The sequence below is a fragment of the Asterias amurensis genome, chromosome 9 (assembly GCF_032118995.1).
Source record: "Asterias amurensis chromosome 9, ASM3211899v1".
NCBI classification, from domain to species: Eukaryota; Metazoa; Echinodermata; class Asteroidea; order Forcipulatida; family Asteriidae; genus Asterias; species Asterias amurensis.
Genome location: NC_092656.1, coordinates 21444389 through 21465300, shown reverse-complemented (window position 1 = coordinate 21465300; position 20912 = coordinate 21444389). Strand labels below are relative to the sequence as shown.

The following is a 20912-nucleotide window of genomic DNA, read 5'->3' as shown; positions in this document are numbered from 1 at the left end:
CGCATGAAAATAAAATTGACTGCTCATTTGCCGAATTTGACCGAAAAACCTTTATTATACGTTATTTATTGTTTTAATTCGGAAATTAGTTTAGTAATCCAGTTGTATGATTTTCTATTGCTTCTAAATAATGAGGTCACTTTTGTCCTGACTGTTCCTAGTGTGTAACTTTATTTATACACAATACTTTTTTCCCCTTCTAACAACCAAAAGATGTCATGGTTTTCCACATGACCACAAACCATACAAACATAACTGGAAAAGTGCGTATTCAGTTTGATAAGATTATTATTTGGTTCCTAAGACATGAAGTTTTAAATGTTTTTTTCTTCTCTTTTCCGGATCGTAAACAAAAGAAAGTATACAACATGGATAATGTCGATGCTGCTGTTATTAATGCATTAATTTATAATTAATGTCTAAGCCAAGGTACGTGAGCCTACCAATTTCATTTGTTTTATTAATGTTATCATTTACGAGATAATTATGATATTTCTTTTTTATTAACAGTATTGTTTTGCTTCTAATCTTTTTCTGTTCATACCTAAATTTAAATACAAAATTAAGCAGTCGAATTACTTTTGCTTGTGAGTCTTATTTAATTTTGTTTTCTTGATCGATTAGTAGGCAAACAGCTATTATTTTTTTTGGTGACTGCTCTACGTTCATTGTTTATGTTAAAGTTCTTACAATAGGCCCACATCTTCAATGATTTTTCTTTTTTTAAACCATAGCGCACCTTTTGCTGAATCAGGAACCGAGCACATTCAAGATGTTATTCTAAATGCCAAAATAATATAATAAAAATAATTCTAAATGCCAAAATATTATTATAAAAAAAGTGTAGTTGAGTTCAATTTCTAAGACCCTTTGAAAAACGACCTTGTTATTCATATAACGCCAATTGGTTTGAGCCAGTCAAATGCAATACTTTATCATTAACTGTTGTGATTATTTCGCTGAATTTGTCATCTATTTTTTAGCCACTCTCGACTTTCTATAGACGCCACTGAATATAGAGTATTACGTGAAATATAATTAGTTGAAAACGAGTTAATTGCCATTCTACAAAGCACCATCATCATACGGGTGACGGGTGTCTATATGAGGCATTGTTGCAGAGGGAATCACCACCGATCGGGTAAGAGTGGTTTTGAGCCGTGTCGGCTGATGGACCATCATTTACTTGCAGAATTTCCTCCATCGAATCATGTTCAAACTCTTCATGTCTTTTCTCGTTTTCAGTTTCTCTGAAATTAGCAAATAATAAAGATGTTGCAGGAACATGACAGTATAGACAACTTTCCCGTGAATGGTATCACTTTTCGATCTTCCTGTCGCTTGAATAAGTAACTAAGCGCACTGTGCCTGGTTCAATATTTCTCTCTCTCGATCCAAAAACAATGGCATTGGGTTGATGGTAATACAGCTACCAAGGTGGCTAAAGCATATTCCGGTGTCAGTTTGACGGGACCCAATGTTTCATAAAACACTTATGTTCATCAATTAATTGTTCAAATACCACCACACTGTAGTTTATTTTTTGACATCAATTACATTTTGGGTAAGCAATAATTAAGCATGATGCTTGCCCAATAAAATTTGCAAGATTATTGAATCGGATGGATTATGTTTCGTCAAATTTCAAAGTAGAGCCAACAGTGAACAGTGAACTGTGAATTGGGAGCTGTAACTTACCTCTGAATCCTCAGATTTGCCGATACAATGGATATACAGGGACTTCCCCTCAACTTTACATACAATAACCCGATTGTAAAGCATTATTATACTTACCTCACTATTGTTACAGAGTCCGGAATTTGAAACAAGCGCTCTGTACTTTTTGACTTGGATGAGTTTTGTTCACTCAAAGCAGACACCAGCGCACTTGACGGCCTTCCTATTTTCTCAAGACGTTTTATTGCAACTTCTATCATTGTTTTCCGGACTGAGGGAAATTCCGTCAGAACCTGTAGTAAATAATGAACATTTTTATGTACTTTCGAGATTATGTCAAAATTGAATATTGAATAAACCTCTGGTAAAGAAGTTTCAGTTGTTGAGCCTTCAGTTGAAGAAACATTTGGCGTAGAGCTTTCAGTTGTAGAACTTTTAGTGGTAGAAACTTCTGGTGCAGGAATGTTTTGTTTGTTTGCTTGTTGGGGTGTTTGTTCATTTTGTTTGTTTTAGGGGTGTTTTTTCTTTTTTTTTTTTGGGGGGGGCAAGATCAGACATTATGACACAACTTAAAATAAAACAAATCATGAATCAAATATAAAAGACTGAGCCACCCTTTGTCATAATAGTTAAGAGGGCTTTACATTAGTGTTGTAGCTTGAACAATTTTAGTGGCGGGCTCTAAATCCAATTTAGTTCACCGAGCTTGGCGAGCGGAAAATTATTCATAAGTTCAGAGGCGAATGAGGAGCAATATTTACCTGTTGAAAGTGTTCCACAGAGAGTGAATAGAGAGAACAGTACGTGTCGGTGCGTATGCTGGCAACCCGCTTCTCGTGGGTCAGCAAACAAATTTCTGTCGAGAATTAAAATGTTGATCAGTAAAGGTTTATAATTAGTTTTAAATAGACTTTCTAATCTTGAGGGTCAATATGGACTGAAACGCTTTTCTTGACAAAAGGGTCGACCAAAAGAAACTGGAAAACTGTATCATATTGTCCTAAACCTAAAATTGTCATCTTTTGAAATCGTTTGTAAACAGATAAATGTCTGAACTATATCATCCCTGTCTATAGACCTTTATCACGGTGCACTGCCATCTTGAATTTCTCCCACTGATAATGTTACCAAACCGAGGCTGGAAGAACAAAATAGTCTGGTTCCTAATTGCAAAATGATTATCAGCATTCATTATTGTTTTGGAGCGGGGAACGTGGGCAGCATGATAAAGGTCTGTTGAATCTCACCTCCAAAATATGAGCCATCACTTAAAGAAGTCGCAACCTCTCCATCTGAGGTGATGACATCGACCACGCCCTGCTGGATAAAGAACATCCTGTCCCCGTAGGTACCCTCCCTAATGATGTAATCGCCAGGCTGGAACACTTCAAACTTTAGTAGAATCACAACGCGAGAGACGAAGTTGGGATCGGCAACGCTGAAGAACGGTACGCAAGCCACGAGTTCGCGGCAGTTGTAGTTAGCAACGTCCTGGGAGAAACAAAGGCGACGTGTGTTAGGAATGATTAGTGTTTAATGAACAGAATACTAAAACAATTACAAAGTCACATACAACTATAATCAACCGGGTGGGGTGAGAACACTACGACTTGTATCAACCAAGTTATAATACATGAATCGGTTTGTTTGGCAAAAGCCGTGCCCGCTATAAGCAAAAGAGACTGATACGAAAACTAACCTCTCTAAGTTTGACTGAGATCTCATCGAAAATGACTGACTCGGTGAACATCTTGCCATGGTAACGGTAGTCGTAGTAATCAGTGATGCGTTCCCTCATTTCACTCGGCAATCTGCGGTAGGCCATGTACTCCTCGACTTGTTTCAACTGTAAAACAGGAGGAAAGTAGATTCTGTGAGCTGCAGTGACTGGATCACCACGTTCAACATGTTATTGCGGGCAAGCCCTTGGTGGTGAACGGAGCTCTGCTGGGCCCAGACTGCGCGTGTTAGTAGGCTAGCCACATCATCACCAGCGACAGTCGACAATTCGGACACGGCTTAATCATTGCTAAGAGTATAAGACAACAAATCTTGCTATAGCAAGTAAGCTAAATGGGTAAGGAATATTTGTGCTTTTGAACCATTCTCTGGACTGCGTATGGGTAGGTTAGGTCTATACCGACTCCTGAGATTTTTTCTCTGCCCAAAGCAAACGGATATCCGACAAAATGATGAGAACATGATATATTTTGGATGTGACTTTACCATGACTTAGCTGACGTTCATTAATATGTTTACTCAAAGAAAATACCCCTGTTTGCCTAATCATTTTTACCTTTTCACGGTACTGTCTGCTAGACGAGTCCATTGACTGAATGAGGTTGGTTGCGTGCCCGATGAAGAGAGCGAAACATGAGGCACCGGAGATCATACTTGCCATGGTGAGCCACAAATCAGTCAAACTTTGTGGCGGGAAACGACCGTAGCCAATACAGAGCATGTGCGACATTGCTTTGAATAAAGCCCACGTGTACTGCTCCCACCAATGGGCGTCCTGTTTCATTGAAAGAATAGCAAAAGCGAAATGAAGTTTCATAACGATGCTGTTTGTGTTTTTCTTTGGATAAATATGCCTCGAAATTGCAAGGTTTCCTTTTACTTGGCAAACTAACATGGTCGGCCATTTTGTGGAGTCAAAAATTGACTCCCCAAATTGGAGTGCTGCGTAAGTTCACAACGTACAAACGGAAAACCGTGCAATTTCGAGGCAAATTTGTGTCTACTTTCAAGACATCCATTATTTTATGATAATTTATTCATGAATGTCAAGACCACACCCACCATAAGATTATTGGTACTCCATTATATAATAATTTATTCATGAATGTACAAAACCACATCCACCATGACATTTCTGATATCACCATTATGGGATAATTTATTCATGAACGAGCAAGACAAGGTTATTGGTACTCCCATTATATAATCTTTTAGAAATGAATGATAAAGGATGTTGATACCCACACCTATTATAATTTATTCATGAATAATTAAGATCACACCCACCACAAGGTTATTGATGGAGACCCAGCTGTCTTGAGGAAACTCCTGCAGCATCGGAACCAGAAACTGCAGACAGCCGTTCCAGTGACCAATCAGGAGCATTATGCAGATTAGATTGCCGATTCGGATCACTGCCCCGGCAACATCAAACACCTGCATGCAATGATTGCAATTATGAAAGTCGTCCATTTGACTTTTTTCTCTCTCTTCACAATAGTCACCACATAATGAATTTATTGCATTTTACTAGTGATTATCATTAGGCAGATGGGTAAAACCAAAATTAAAATATTTTGTCCCCGATGCAAGTTTTCATCTATTAAAAGATTTAAGCTGAGCCTATATATTTAGAAAGCGCACCTGTTCCCATTGTCGAACGAATCGCATCAGCCTGGACAGACGAAGCAACCTAACCAAACTAAGAAGCTTGGCTAATCTCAAGACGCGTAGAGCTTTAGAGACTTCGTATAGATGGTTTCCTGATGTTCCACCATTCACAGCCATGAAGATGCAATCCATGGGGATGGATGAGATGAAATCAATGATGAACCACGTCTTCAAGTAGTGGATGGCAATCTTCTTTGGTTTTAGAATTACCTGAAATGAATCATGACATTAGCGTCGATATCCCCAGTATTGAAGCTTAGAAGCAGGTCACTTCGTTCGTTGACCACTTCGTACCACGGACACTTCGTTCCCTTTGGACACTTCGTAGGCCTTCCTGTTCGTACCCTGTACACTTCGTATCTTCCGTACGAAATGACCAGGTTCAAAGTTACCCGAAGGTACGAAGTGACAAAGGGTAACACCCTAGAAAAGGTATATTGGACTTTTGTATTTATTATTAGTTTTACCATGTTGATCTTTCTTAGTGTTCAGTAAAAATATATAGATGGACAAAAAATGCACTTTGAGATGCATTTTTATCAGGAGGGCTGCATGAACACAAATTTAAGGAACACAGCCGAATTTAAGGAGATCGGTTTACCTGTTCGGATGTGTTCGGATCCATATACCCACTTCTCATATTGATGATGACGTCCAGTATGAATAAACTATCTGACCCACAGTTGAAGATCGTCCACAGCCTGCTCGGCTCCGTGTGGTAGAAGAATGCAATAATAACGGGCAGGCTCACCAAGTTGCATATCAGAAGCATCACCATTAGGAGATCCCAGTAGAATCTTCAAGACAAGATATAAACAAAAGTTGTAACACAACTGCTTTTAAACAATTTTTGGGGTTGGACATTGAAATTGACTGAAGGGGGACTTTAACCTGCGACCTCCGGATTAACGTGACAGTGCTCTATGAGCCATCTAGTGATGGCAGTCTCCCCAACTGCTTTTATCTCTTGAGACAACTCAGCTCACAAAAATAGTCCAATTATCAGTCTCCAAACCATTTCCCCGATTCTTAATTGAACTCGGTTAATCAGAGAAAGATTTTAATACAAGTTCTCATGAAAACACGATTCTATAGCTTGCCATAATATGACACAGACTTAATAGCTGATAATGAAACAAAAACTTATAATGGCCTACTTAAATGCACTGCACGGGTGAACGATAAGAAACCCAGCAGCTTTGAGACGCTTCTTCTCCTTCTTGATTCCATTGGTGCTCCCAAACAACTTCATGGACAGCCTGTTATCAGTCGGCTGGAGCATCGTCCACAGCTGCCGTCTTATGAAGGTGTTCTTCGGCCCGGTTTCGTCGCTGTTGCCAGGCGGTCTTGGTATCCCGAGCAGAGACATGCTTGCCCTGATTGAGTCCTTGCTGTCGTGCTGTGGTTTAGCATGGTCCATCAACATTTCTACGTTCTTCATGTCGAAGGCAACATGGCTGACACCCTTGCTGCTCCCCTTGTCTGTTGATGATCTGGAACCGCCTTGATGGCTGGTCGAGGCACCAGGTTGAGATTTTCCGACCATGGAGGGGATCCGCTTTGAGGATGCTTCTGGACCCTGTGCGTGTAACACGTCTGTTCCTTCTGTGGGCATGGCGGGAACATTTGACTTGTGTTCCTTAGGTGAGGCATAATCAACCGGTGTTACCTTGTTGGACCGTAACGCAACCGATAAAGCTGGAGGATTGTTGCCGGTCCCTGGGTCCATTTCCACCCGTTGATAGGCCAAACCAGTAAAGTTAAAAGCCACTGTCCACACCTCCAGTCTACATCATCTCTCTGCCAAAACTGCGTTATCAACACCAAGCCATCAACTTGGAAATATCAACAACACAGAGCCTAGCTACTACACCGCACTGTTTACCAGCTATTTACGCGCGCGTTCTGTTAAGGCCTACGTCACAAAACATTCGGTCAGCTGCGTCACAACTTTTTTTTTTGCGTCATAATAGACCGCGGGTTCATATACGCACATGGCTTTAACGTGGGCGGAAGAAGGAAACAAAACAGGGAAGCGCGCAAGGCTATGCTCTGTATTTTTTAGGAGGGGTTTAAATCACAAGTCGTTTACACATGTAGTTGGGTTTTGGGTGACGAAAATTCGCATCGCATTTAATCATATACAATGTAAATTAGGGACAGACTTCCTTTGGATTGGCGATCTTGGCTATAAAGGCTTTTTTGTTAAGAGAAAAATACCGGAAAATTAATGTTTTAAGAACGATGATCCACACAAACATGCTTCGAAAGTGTAGTTTCATATTTATCTTTGTGAACTAACTAAAGGTCCTGTGGAGTCAAACACATTCTTCAAAAATTCTCCGACATTTTAGGGTTTGACACCATTGCCAAACAATGCATTGCAGTGAGTTGATTGCCTCCAAATATTGACTGTAAATGTTGTCTCGTATGACAAGGACTTTACAATGAAATGGTATTCCAACTAAATTAAAATTAAATTCCTTGAACTGGTTGCCAATAGTTTTGCTTTTTGCTGTCACATATGGTCTTATATGTTTATGACAACATATGCTTGGAAACGAACAGGTCAGCATTGTGTTCCGCTTAATATTTTATGTATTAAAATGAAACTAACAAAATAGTTGGTAGTAAAAATATTTATTGAGCCATTAAAATCATTGATAAAACGTATTCTTTTTATTAAAACCACAAAATGCATGTATGGACAGATATCTTACAAATAAAAGTTAATTGTCATGGTAATGTAGTTTTTGTATAGATATGCCCAGGCATGGGTAGAAGTTGACTTCTCAAATAGTAGAACAATATTATCAATATACAGGGTGACTCGTGATGTGTGTTCCACCAATCAAATGACAAGGATCTGTTAAACTCAAAATAAATAACCCTCATAACAAAAAGTGAACAAGTTCACCTTATCTTTTTCTCAACCTGTGCACCTATGTTTACAATAAACGTCAATGACAATATAACCACTAAAATTGTACATTTACTGACAAGACAGTTCTATAATAGTTCTAGGAGACGGAATCACATCCATGGGTAGCCTTCCTTGTCATAGGGTTGCGCCTCATTGAAGTACTCATCGATGGGTTTACTGAAGGATGTGTTCTTTCTGAAGGGTGTATCTAATGTCTTCTCTTGTGTCACCCCCTGTGGAAAATAAAAATAGGGAAGGGAGGGGTTATTAGGGGTAGAGAGATGATGAGTCAATAAGCCATTTGTGAGTTAGATTTGAATAATTAATTTCTGGTACAATGACTTGCTAAGTTACACGTTACACCTTAAATTTGAATTCTTCAAGAGAGTCAGTTGCAATATTATTACATGATCAATCGTAGTAATCTTTTGTAAAGTTACATAAAGAGACTATGAACACCCACACACAATTTTGAATGAATGTGTTTGGCACAAGGCCACAAAGGTTTGCTCATTTGGAGGTTGCAAAACAAAAGCCTGCTGATCGAAGAACTGATTTTCCTTTTAAAACAGTCAAGATTGTAGGATGGAGGGAAACATGCTCGGGCAAGGAGTTACAATTGATGCAGCATGTTGAATGAAGCTGTTGGAATGGTTCATTGTTCTACATGTAAGCAAAGCAAGAGTGTATGAGTGAGAAGAAGCAGAAAGCCTGGGCAATTTCATGGGTCTGTTTACAGTAAGCAAAGAATCAGCACTTACGGAAGCAGGGAATTCTGTGCTTAGGTCAAGTGTATTTCACAGGTAAGCAGGGAATTTTGGCTTGTGCGCATGCGTACGTCACATTACTAGGCACTCTTCGCTTACACAGCTAGCGCAGAAATTCGGTGATTGTGCAGAATTTGGCAGTAAGCAGAGTCATGAACATGGGCCCAGGTTTCATACTCAAACATCCTGCTGGAAGAACCAGGCAACTATAAATGTATAGAAAAGGAGAGTATAGACTTACAGGTATTTTTTGTTTGTGTTGAGTCCAGAAGGTGATGGGTTGCTCGTTGGCAACATTGTGCTCCATCTCAGGGGGTGGAAGCTCCGAAACAAATCCCTCCACGTCAAAGTCCTTCTGGGTGACTGATTTGTATTCGGGCATTGGTGGAGGTTCCTCCGCCTCTTCTTGTAGTTCCTTGGCAACCTGGGCATACAACGCTCGCTCCGTTAACTCCTTCTTCCTCCCTGAGAAATACAGAGTTTAAAAGAAATTATTAAAAAAGTTACCCATTCAGTTGCCCTTGTGTTTTACGCTATTGCTTCATGTTTGAAAGGAAGTTGCATCCCCTAGCTGAAGGCCTGATTATACAAGAGTAACAGGTTGAATATCTTCTAACTGGGTACCCCCAAACAAAAATGTTGACAAAATAGGAAGACTGCCAACATAGGGCTTGAAAGCTCAGTAGGTAGAGTGCAAGCATAATAATCAGGGCCCAATTTCATAGAGCTGCTTTAACACAAAAAATAGCTAAGCACATCCCAACTACGCTCACCAGAACAAGGTTACCAGCCAAACTACACTTGAAAGTACAAATTGTGACTGGTGTCCTGATCATTTCTGCTTAGCAGGAAATTTTTAACCAGTATTTTCTTCTTAAGCAGCTTTATGAAATTCGGCTCTGGAAGTTGCAGGTTCAAGGAAATTTGTATTCGTTTAACCCCAAACTAAAGGAAGTTATAAAAAAGACAAAGTTTTAGCTTTGTAAACAGACCACGTGTCATGAACTGACAAGCTGTCTTTGATAAAAATATTGTTTCCTTGTGTGTTTGAGCAGAGTCTTGTAGGCCCTATCAAAGCTTACCTCCAGTTCGGACTTTGAGTTTTGGTGGCAACATGTAGGATTCCGTGCATGTTGATAGAGGGGTACCCTGTCCCTCATGGGTTGGTGTGGACAGGATTGATTTGTGGCCATCTTTGAATGGAAGCGATTTGTTTTCATATTTCATGCTGTTGGGAAGTGAGTCAAGGCTTCGTTCTTGAACTTGACGCTGTCACATGAGGAGAGATTGAGAGAAAAATATAAATGGTTTAAGGCCCAATATCTTGGATGTGTCAATAATCAATCAGATAATAAACTTACAACACTATAAATATTAATAGCTGCGATGATCGTAAACGTCAATCCTCTGTCGAGAGGATTGAGTGTTACGATCATTGCAACTAACACTACTGTATTAAACATGTGTAATTTCAAAATCTTCAATTATGTTAAATCTTTGTTGACATATGGAAAGTTACCCGTATTTCAGATGAAAATATTTCTCTGGAGGATAGGATATATTAATCTGAATCTGAATCGGTAGAGTACATAATGTTATTATCATGGAAACATCACACAGACTTTTAATAAATTAAACAACTTTAAAATTAAAGAAAACAATGAAATGAAGAAATTTCATTTTGAATAAGCAGTCATCAGTCAGTAGTGTCAGTGTATTATTTTAGGGATTAAAGTTTTAGAATTTAGGCCTAGTATTTTTTAGCTGGTTTTCATCGTAATTAATTATTCATAAATCATAACAAACTTCATTATTTTGTTTTAAAATATGACTTAAAATAAGTGAAGTTAAATAAGCCAAGTGAACATTGACTTTTGTACAGTAAACTTTACCAAAAAAATTAATTAAACTTCAAGCTATATGACCGCTATATTATTGAGGTATTTTAACAATATATTCAAACCAAAAAGATCAATTTACTCAGCTAGAAAGTCATAAGAACATAACAAGAAATTAAGGAATGAGGCCTGACATAGTTTTATAAACACATGTCACAGTCACTGTCAGCATGGTCAGTGTCAGTGCCGCGCCTACTCTGTTATGGGTGAATTTGCTTACCTCCTCAACCCAATTTTCTAACAAGCATTTTCCTTCGGAATTATAAATTGTTCTGGACGGATTGAGACCGGACATGTTGGAAGTAAAATTGCACTGTTTGCCTGTCGTTGATCAGAACACTTTCAGTATGAAAACTTCTTACAGATACACGCAAAATCAAGTGTTTTTACACGTCAAATTGCACATAAATTTAACTGTGCACGGCTATGGATGATTACTGTTGCTATGCCAGTGCACAAGGTCAATAGTCATGCTTGGGTGATCAGGTCACCCACTTTCCAACAACATAAAATATTGACTTTGCATTTTGATAAAATATTAAAATAAAAGGATATATTTTGTACTTAAAAATATATAATAGATTAAATATAATTACTAATATGGTTTTTGAAAAATAATATAATAAAATATAAATTTTTGAACCACTTAAAATTAAATACATCGGGAAAATTCCTGTTCATTTTTTTAGGTTTGTTTGATGTCGGCTGCTTGCTGCAAATTGCAAGTGGTATTTTGGTACTGACTTGATCTAGTTTTCCCTTGGAGATTTCCATTTGTTTTTGAATGAAATGTCATCAAAGGTACGATAGGCCTACCTTATTAATATTAGTGGTTATATCTACACGGTTAAAATTTATCTACTTGTAGTATATTGCATGTGAAACTGATGATATATTTTTGTAAACAAAATGGAATGGTCAGTCATGTGTAACTGTAAGTAAGCTGCAAGTTAGTCAATTTTGTAAGTAGGGGCCTGTTGCAGTGCTATGTTATTGGGGTTTTTATGATGGATGTTTTATTGTTGTAATAAAATAAATAGTGTAGTGTTACACTCGATTTCGACTGGATGGGTTGAAGATGAATAGACCTCAGCGGTGGTTATTTCACCAACTTTTATCAGGATAACTGCATATTTATTATGAATATTATTATTATTTATTACACTTTACACATACAATTACAACATGTTATTGTTATTGTATGTGTAAAGTGTAATAAATAATAATAGTAATAATAATAATAATTAATAATAATTGCAACATTTATAGAGCGCTAAATTACGGATGTTTCTAAGCGCTATAACCAGGTCCAGATTGACAAAGATTTAAAAGTGTCCAATGTGTGTTGAATGTGGGTGGGTAGCTTGTTCCAAAGTGTTGGAGCTATGACTGAAAAGGCCTGATCGCCATAGTGTGTCATGGTGCGGGGTTAATCATGTTAATCATGAATGTAGTAGAACTGGCTGGGGTTTTCTAGACTTGTGAACAAGTCGTTAAATGTCTGTTGCAGTGAGCACCGCCACAACTGGACTATCTCACCGCGTGGGACCATTGGCATTAACGACTTGTTCACAAGTTTAGGGTCTTTCCTTTGTAAATAATTTTGACATTCAAATAATTTAATGTAATATAATTTTGATGTGTTTTGGCAGCACTGTGTCATGGCAAGAGTGAAAGTGTAAAAAACCAAAATAATATTCTTTATCACCGATGTAAGAATAAAGATTATTAATATAAATTAATAATCATTTGGTGTCACTGATGTTGATTAACTTTTCACCATCTCTTCTGTAGAACTACAACAAGAAGGGATGTGAGCATTGTTCACATTGCAAGTTATTCTATAATAACAATTATATTCATAAATGTACAATTAATGCTTACAAGTACCTTTCATATCAGGGGGCAACAAACTCTAGACCGACCAAGATGAAAGGTAAAGACCTAGGAGGGGGAGATATAAGGACAGCAGGATCTTCTCAGAAGACGAAGACAGAAAATGTCAAGAAAGTAGAAACCCTCAGGGAGATCGAACAAATGGAGCAAAAGTAGGTAGTTGTTAAATGAAGGGTTACTGTTTTCATGACATTTAGCAGAGTATCTTTTATAAATGTGCCATGAACTGATTTGTTAGGAAGTATAAATATCAGTTCCTTATTAATCAACTACATAAATTTTGAGGTGAAATCTTAAATACAAACATGAGGGAACAGGGTAGCTAATACTTTTTGTTACCTGATCAGTTTTGGATCCCAATTTAGTTTACACCATACTAGATCTGTGACTATTCTAAACTTGTTATTTTATTCCCTTTCAACAAAATTCTGCGCATGACACTGCCAAAAACTCATGCACCCAAAGAGGCTGTATGTGGATCAGAATAAAAACTTAAACGTTGGTACTCATTGCTCTAGGAATATTTCACCCCATTTGTCAGTTTGAAAAAATTAGATAAAAATGTCCCGCCACAAAAACCAAACAAACTATTTTAAAAGTAAATAATTTGTTTTTGAACTTTTCAGGATCAATAGTTTGGACAGAGAGAAAAGCACCAATCTGTACAGCAAGCGAAGTGATTTCCGCAAGCTGTTTTGCACTTTAGAAGAACAGGAATTAAAGATGAATAACGACCGGAAAGCTGAAAGTAAGTAACTTTGTAGAAACTGGTCACAATACATTCTCCTACTTTTTGACCATACAGTCTCATTCTCTCATGGTTTTGAATGATTTCCTGTGCCAGTCAGCAATATGACAGTGACAACATACACTCAACTCTCATACTGTTTGACCATTCAATATCATCTACTGTGGTTTTTGAGTGACATATAAACTATGCTAGCTTACATGAAACCATGTGGTTAATGCATCTCTACACAGGTCACAGTCAACCTTCCTACTGTATCCTATTTTGATACAATGTGCTGATTGCACCTGTACACAGTACACAGTCACCCTCCTAATTTTGACCATCCAATCATCGAATTGTGTGTGGTTTTGAGTGACAGAACTATGCTGGCCTGCAATTTGATTCTGGGCTGAATTCATCTCTACAAAGTTCACAGTCAACCCTCCTACTGTCTGACCTTTAATCTCATCCACTGTGTATGCCAGCCTGTAATTTGATATGCCAATAAAGTCAACTGATTGATAATTGTAATTCTTTACAATTTTGGTTTTTAATACTAGCCTAAATTACCCATAAGCAAACATTATTTTACAATTTTGGGTTTTGGTTTATAATATCTTCACATCATTATTAATAAATAAATATTTTTTCTTAATATTTTTTGCAGAAGTTCGACTAGTGCAGCAGCTGAATAAGATGCGAGGCACTGTCACTAAGTTCCAACGTCAACTACGCGATGTGAAACCAACACCTGAATGTAAGTAGAAAAATACAATGCTAGAGATCATCAATTTCAATTCATCGCTGTAGCCCTTGCCTATTTGATGGATATGTTTCATGGCTTCCATATTTTACAAAGACTTAAAAGATTACAACGTGATCATACATTGCTGAAAACAAAGAAGATTCCATGTGAATTACTATAACAAAGACAAAAAGACAAAGCAAAGACCATTAAATTAATAGAAAAGGCAATGCAATAACTACTTGCAGAAAAAAAAAACCCCTTTTTTTTTTAGAGTGTATAAGCTTTTATTTTGAGTGTAATTGGTATAAAGTTCTAATAATGATAAGTCGGAGGGCAATTATTTAGTGTAAAAGTAACTGTTATTTCTTGTTAATAATTTTGTCAATTTCAGTTGTGGAGAAATTGAAAGAGATGATGGAAACAATAGAAGCTATCATGAGGGAGTTCAAAGAACAACAGAGAAAATTGTAAGTCGAGAATATTTATCCAGATACCCAGAAGAATCTTGCATCAACCTACACAAGCTTCATTCCCAATTGGAATTCCTACATTTCACTGCACTGTTTGAAACATTAAAGCCATTGGACACTTTCTGAACAGAACAAAAATTAAAAGTTCACAGATTTACAAATAACTTACAGGGTTTACAGAAGGTAATAGTGAAAGACTTCCCTTGAAATATTATTCCATGAAATGCTTTACTTTTTGAGAAAATATTAAAAAAATTATCAATTCTCGATATCGTGAATAACAGATTTATTTTAAACACATGTCATGACACGGCGAAACCTGCGGAAAAATGGGTGGGTGTTCCCGTTTTTTCTCCCGACTCCGATGACCGATTAAACCTAAATTTTCACAGGTTTTTTATTTTATATATAAGTTTTGATACACGAAGTGTGGGCCTTTGGACAATACTGTTTACCGATGTTTTTCGATAACTTTAACTATCTCCAGTTCTTCTCAGAACCACACATTAAATACATAGCGCATTATTCTTACAACATGAATGAAGATTTCTTTTAGTTATCATTTATAGTTTTGTTTCTTTGCTTTCTCAGATATGAAGAGCTCTTTCGAGAAGAACAGACCTTGAGCCAGGAGGTGACAGCACTGGAAAAGCGTCTTGAATCCTGGGCCCAGGCTCCGCCCGTTACCATACAAACCAAGCAGACTAAACCCAAACCAGTGTCTTCTGCAAGGAACGTCATAGCAGACCTACCTCCTGAAGTGGCAGCGTTTGAGGTGAGGGGACGCATCAATGACTGATGAAACTGTGTATGCTCTCTGTGTAATCCCCCATTAGGAAGTGCCATACAAATCATTGTTGAAATGAAAATGACCTTGCATTAAGTGACTGCAGTTGCAAAATAAAACTTGGTTAAAAGGCCCTGCAGCCGATTTCACAAAATGCTGGGATTAGTCGGGACGAGTAACCCATCCCAACTTAGGATGGGTTCAATGTGTCCTAACATCTTTGTCAGATACAGAATTGAACTCGTCCCAAGTCCTAAGATTAATCCTAAGTTAGGAAGAGTTTGGTGAAATTGACGGCAGGAAAAGTTTCCCTTTGCCTGTTTGCACTTGTGATGTAATAAGATATTTTCTCTAGCAATGCAAAGGTCATGGGTTTGGAATCCCACCCAAGCGATTGGCTTGTGGATATTTTTTTCACAGAACTTGGGAAAGTACATCAGTATTAAGTCCGGTTTATAGTCGGTCGCTCGATGGTCGCGCGATGGAAATCTTGCGCGCAATCTGGAGACTGAGGCCTAAAAACCATGTCTTTTTATGATCGTGCATCAAGATTTTCGACGCCCGACCATCGTGCGACCGACTATAACTCGGCCTTTATGGTAAAATCCAAATTATTATCTGTTTGAACCTTTGGTTACAGAGATTCTTAGTTCAGACTGGCGGACATAAAGGAGGCTGGGATGAGTACGATCAAGGAACATTCCTCAGGATAAGAAACAAATATAAGGTGAGCATTCTGATTAGAAAATCTGATCAAATCTTTAACTAGCTGTCTTCTGTTCATTCACTGTATATTTTATTGCCATTGCTTCATTTGTTAATGAGGAAAACTTGAAGAAAATGTTTGGTAGTTGTGTTTAGGAACCATAGAAACTGGCGATATTCTTCATGATATTCTTCCTTAGGCTGCAGTTCTGAATAGTCTAGGGCACACGCCAATGTCTAGCGACGCTTTTTAATGTTTTTTTTTTTAGGTTATATCCCACCAGACTCTGGCGCCAGAGACCTTTAGCCTGTGTATTGTGTCCCCCAACGTAAGCACTGAATTTCCTGCTTCTGTAAGCGCTGATTCAGTGCTTACGGTAAGCAGAGCCATGAAATTGGGCCCAGGTCACCACTGCAATTGCTCTCTGGGTGCCGTGGGTTATTGCGAGGCCTGAATGTTACTTCACAATTCCTGATATTTGTATCTCTACAGGGCAAGATAGCATTCCTGGATGAGGCAGCAACCTCAATCCCTGGTCGTAATATCGTTGATGTCCGACAACACGAGAATTGGTACCAGGAATATCTGTCCTTGATGGAGAAGAAGAAAGATGCTATTCAGAAATGGAAGATTGTGAAAGAGGTTGGTTCAGTAGAAAAATCTTTCAAGGTCACCATCTTTAAAGGCAGTGGACACTATTGGTAATTACTCAAAATAACCATTAGCATTAAACCTTATATGGTAAGGAGTAATGGGGAGAGGTTGATAGTATAAAACATGAGAAACAGCTCCCTCTGAAGTAATGTAGTTTTCGAATTAATTAAGTTTAAAGAATTAATTTTCCACGAATTTGATTTCCAGACCTCAGATTTAGAATTTGAGGTCTCGATATCAAGCATCTAAACGCACACAACTTTGTGTGACAAGGGTGTTTTTTCTTTCATTGTTATCTCGCAACTTCGACGACTGATTGAGCTCAAATTGTCACAGGTTTGTTATTTTATGCATATCTTGAGATACACCAACTGTGAAGGCTAGTTGTTGACAATTACCAATAGTGTCCAGTGTCTTTAAGTAAATGTTGTATTCGTCTTGGAAGCTGTAACTTAAAAGCTGGCTATTGTTTTCAAACCAGTAAAACACAGCTCTTTTTTTATTCACTAAACAACTGCATCTGCATACTCAAAATGCATACAGTTCTGCTAAGCTCTAGATAATGTTAACAACAGTTGTACTGCCTACCTATCGAATAGGGTGAGTCAACCATCATGATAATACTTTTTCTCCCTTAATATCTTCACTAGTTCACGTACTCATTTATTACACTTTGTTTAAACCCATGCACTAAAATCTCTTCTGTCTAAGGCCCAGAAAGAGGATCTTTTAACCCAGGCAGCCGTCAATGAAGATGAATTTAAGGAGAAGGAAGAAAGGAAGGCGCAGGCTAGGGTTCGTAAACTTGAAGAAGAGAGAAGAGCGCAATCAGAGAGAATCAATGCTTGGAAGGTAAAGCAGATCTTCTTATGTAAGGACAAGGCAGGTTTTCTTTAGAGGGCTTGGGTATTTTTTATATGCCTCAAAACCCAATTGCCACATATTTACATTATTCTTAAACGGTTTCAAGATAATGATGGTAGAAAGCTTCCCTTAATATTACTTGCTGAGGTGCTATTGTTTTTGAGAGATGAGTAAAACAATTTCACAAAAATAATTTTCGTCTCAGTGAGACGAAAATTGTTTGAGCATGTACAACGGATTAACCCGACTCTCCTGAAAACATCTCTCTGTGATTTTTACTTTTTTTTTCTCAAAAACCTGACAAATAATGAAGATTTTGAGGGTTGAACACAGAATTGACTAGAGTGGGATTCAAACCAAAGACTTCCAGATTAACGTGCCGGCTCTACCAAATGAGCTATCTAGCCCTATATTGGCGGTTTATATTGATAAACAATGAAGATGAAACTTCTACTTGTGAATCATATTACATACATCTTCATTCACAGTGAGTTAGGGATTTATCTCATGGCGAAAAGCTTGATCTACAAAAGGTGTCAAACCCCTTTAAATAGAGCAGCGAGGATGCCATGACGAGCTGCCAAAAAGGAGAAAAACATAACATATGCCATTTTCTTGCAGTAACTTGATTATTTTCATTTTTTTTAACAGGTTCAGAAGGAACTGAAGAAAGCTATGGCAGAAGAGAAGATGATGGAGATGGAGATGAAAAAAATCAAGGATTTTGAAAAGGAACAACAAAGAAAGGTGAGATGATGATAAAGATAGGATTGTTGCTTTTAAGGAGTAAGTATTAGTTTTTAGTAAAATTAAGTTTTAAGTGTGCCAAAAAAGCAACTTAAATGCTATCTTATAACTTCCAGATGGATGTCAAGAACCGAGTCCAAGAGTACCTCCACCAAAAGCAGGAAGAAGATGCACTACAGAGACTGGAAGAGGAGGCTAAGAAAGAAATGGAGATGGAGGAGAAGAGGGTCATAGGTCAAGTGGACGTTGCAAGATTCCAGGAGAGAGATCAACGGAAGATTGAGGAGAGACTAGCCAAGGGAAGAGCTAAAGAAGAAGAGGAGAGAAGGAAAGCAAAGAGACTAGCTAAGTTGAAGGGCCAGGTAAAGAGAGAATGAAGGAATGGATTATGGAGACAAAATCTACAAAAAAATTTGTACATGTAGTTTCATTTCTGGAATCCTAAATCTCTCTCTGATTCAAATTTCATTGCCGTTCTCTTATAATAACATTGTTGTTATAATGGGGATGATTTAGTCCCAGTGATCTCATACATAGATCTTTTTCAGAAATTCACAATTCATCCATTAGAAATTGGAGCTGAAATAATGTTGGTGGTATTGAACAGTATTGTCTCTGGTAATTGAACCCCAATTGTCTGTGCGTTTTTTTGTTGTTTTTTTTTTTTGGGGGGGGGGGGTACATGAATGGCTGGTAATTACTTCAGTGTCTGAAATCAATTTCCATTATGATGATCAGTGACTTTTTGCGCACCAAAAAGTGTTCCAAGTTTACAGATCACACATGTCATTTGGGGGTGGAGTAGTAGTTAAGATAATTGTATTCATTTTGGAACTATATTAGTCAATATTTCTTCCTTAATATTTTTACTTCATACAATTTTTCATTGGGTTGTTCATTGTTGTAGGTTGAAGTGCAGGCAGAGCGTGATCCAACGAGGTTGTATAAATTAACAAAAGGAATGAAAGAACGTATGAAAGATACATCATCGTCTGGAGGACCAGTCTTACACATGCCTCACAGGTAAAGTCCATGAAAAGACTAGTACAAGTTCTAAATTATCCAATTAGTTTTTCAAAATTAATCATTTGGTGTCATAATTGTACATGTACCAATCGACCAATTGACCCATTTCACCTGATGTCATCATCAGAATAATTATAAGATGCGCCATACTGGTGGGCAATGTCACTGTGCGTTACTCAGTGAAGTGCGCATTTTAGGCGACGCAGCCTTTACACAAAAACCCATTGCCAACCAAATGGTGAGCGTGGCACAGTCACCGCGTGTGACAAGCATGCAAGGGGTCAATAGTATAGACAATCAGACCTGTACGCTTCGTTTTGAAAGGGCAAGGGCAGCAAGGCATTTTCTCCTTGGTAAAGGAGGAAATGAAGCACCGCCTTTCTGCACTTTGATTTAAAATTGCAGACAGCAACAGTTATTTCAATTTTATCGAGACTAAATCTGATTTTTCTACTCTACAGAGCCGTACCGTCATGGAGAGCAGGGTTATAACCAAGGAAGACGAATGCAACTGCTGGAAAAGCATATCTGCACAAGCAATCTCTAGTGTTGCTTACTTCGATAAGTTGGTTACTGGCTGCTGTCAAATTGTAGAATCAGAAAGTACATCTTTGAGGGGTCATCAAATAAAGTTAACTACATGTACATGTACACGTTATGCATTGATGTACATGTACTTATTGCTTCTACTACAGAGTACATGTACATGGTTTAATGTTTGGGGGGGGGGGGGGCGCTCAAGATTTACACTTTTTGACTACACACATTTGGGTGTACGTATACACAGTTTCAGTGTGGTCACATCAAGGACAATAATAAAATGTTAAAAATTTTGCCCATTTTGATCAGCGTACATGTATGCAAGTGTTAAGCTAATACTCAAAGGGTCTGTACAATGTTTGGTAATGAAAATTAATGGCAAATAAAAACTTGTGTGTTGAGAAGTACAACAGCTTTGGATAGTCCCATAGCATTTTTTATCCGCCAAAGTTTGAATATGAGAAGCATAACTGCAGTAACTCTTCCCAGATTCAGTATTCCTATTAGGGATTATTCTTTGTACATGTACATATTCGCTCCCGATTGTCGGTGATATCTCAAACACTCGAGCATACTACTATATGGAATATGAGAAGCATAACTGCAGTAACTCCCAGATTCAGTATTCCTATTGGGGATTATTCTTCCTGCCTGTACAGAAACCTCGTAATATGCGAGCTCGTAATAACGGGAGTCAACTACATGTTAATATTCTCTCGCGATTGTTGGTGATATCTCAAACATTTTACTCTGCAGTTCATGTACTACAATTGGAATATAAGAAGCATAACTGCGGTAAATCTTTGCAGATTCAGTATTCCTATTTGGGATTATTCTTTCGGCATGGCGACTTCGCTCTAAAGTTTCAGCTCTATCTCAAAAACTTTAACCACCTTTTTTATATTGGAAGAATACATGTTCAAAGCCTCAAATTCAACAGAGGCAACTGTGTCACTTCGTTTGGACTTTGTACATAAATGCACAATAATTGAGTGCACATACATCATGTACATGTATTATGATAAAGAATGCACCATTAATTTTATGTACTTTTGAACTGTCGGTAAA

At 37.9% G+C, this 20912-nt stretch overlaps 3 protein-coding genes across 3 annotated transcripts; 1 reads left to right on the top strand and 2 right to left on the bottom strand.

The window, feature by feature from the left end:
- Positions 1–390: 390 nt before the first annotated feature.
- On the bottom strand, positions 391–6958 carry LOC139941465 (potassium/sodium hyperpolarization-activated cyclic nucleotide-gated channel 2-like). Its single transcript, XM_071937980.1, has 10 exons — positions 6246–6958; positions 5690–5885; positions 5062–5298; positions 4705–4854; positions 3974–4192; positions 3377–3523; positions 2925–3168; positions 2439–2533; positions 1795–1970; positions 391–1250 (listed from the first exon to the last, which is right to left on the bottom strand). Exons 1-10 carry the CDS (start codon positions 6815–6817, stop codon positions 1082–1084), a joined length of 2205 nt encoding a protein of 734 aa, XP_071794081.1. The 5' UTR covers positions 6818–6958; the 3' UTR covers positions 391–1081.
- A 230-nt stretch (positions 6959–7188) lies between these two features.
- On the bottom strand, positions 7189–11120 carry LOC139941626 (sperm-associated antigen 8-like). Its single transcript, XM_071938211.1, has 4 exons — positions 10897–11120; positions 9861–10047; positions 9020–9243; positions 7189–8244 (listed from the first exon to the last, which is right to left on the bottom strand). Exons 1-4 carry the CDS (start codon positions 10969–10971, stop codon positions 8122–8124), a joined length of 609 nt encoding a protein of 202 aa, XP_071794312.1. The 5' UTR covers positions 10972–11120; the 3' UTR covers positions 7189–8121.
- A 227-nt stretch (positions 11121–11347) lies between these two features.
- On the top strand, positions 11348–20423 carry LOC139941734 (coiled-coil domain-containing protein 112-like). Its single transcript, XM_071938350.1, has 13 exons — positions 11348–11477; positions 12579–12724; positions 13199–13320; positions 13970–14059; positions 14442–14517; positions 15112–15295; positions 15948–16034; positions 16506–16655; positions 17379–17519; positions 18183–18278; positions 18395–18640; positions 19186–19301; positions 19766–20423. The coding sequence occupies exons 1-13, from the start codon at positions 11466–11468 to the stop codon at positions 19794–19796; spliced, it is 1497 nt and encodes a 498-aa protein (XP_071794451.1). The 5' UTR covers positions 11348–11465; the 3' UTR covers positions 19797–20423.
- Positions 20424–20912: the final 489 nt, after the last annotated feature.

Coding starts and splice junctions, on each gene's coding strand:
- LOC139941626 (XM_071938211.1), bottom strand. CDS start 10,971: ATGTCCGGTCTCAATCCGTCCAGAACAATTTATAATTCCGAAGGAAAA. Junction 10,048..10,896: donor TAGAAAATTGGGTTGAGGAG/GTAAGCAAATTC, acceptor CTCATGTGACAG/CGTCAAGTTCAAGAACGAAG. Junction 9,244..9,860: donor ACTCAAAGTCCGAACTGGAG/GTAAGCTTTGAT, acceptor TGTATTTCTCAG/GGAGGAAGAAGGAGTTAACG.
- LOC139941734 (XM_071938350.1), top strand. Junction 13,321..13,969: donor TAACGACCGGAAAGCTGAAA/GTAAGTAACTTT, acceptor TATTTTTTGCAG/AAGTTCGACTAGTGCAGCAG. Junction 15,296..15,947: donor CTGAAGTGGCAGCGTTTGAG/GTGAGGGGACGC, acceptor CTTTGGTTACAG/AGATTCTTAGTTCAGACTGG.
- LOC139941465 (XM_071937980.1), bottom strand. CDS start 6,817: ATGGACCCAGGGACCGGCAACAATCCTCCAGCTTTATCGGTTGCGTTA. Junction 3,169..3,376: donor TCTCAGTCAAACTTAGAGAG/GTTAGTTTTCGT, acceptor TGTTTCTCCCAG/GACGTTGCTAACTACAACTG. Junction 2,534..2,924: donor TGATGGCTCATATTTTGGAG/GTGAGATTCAAC, acceptor AATTCTCGACAG/AAATTTGTTTGCTGACCCAC.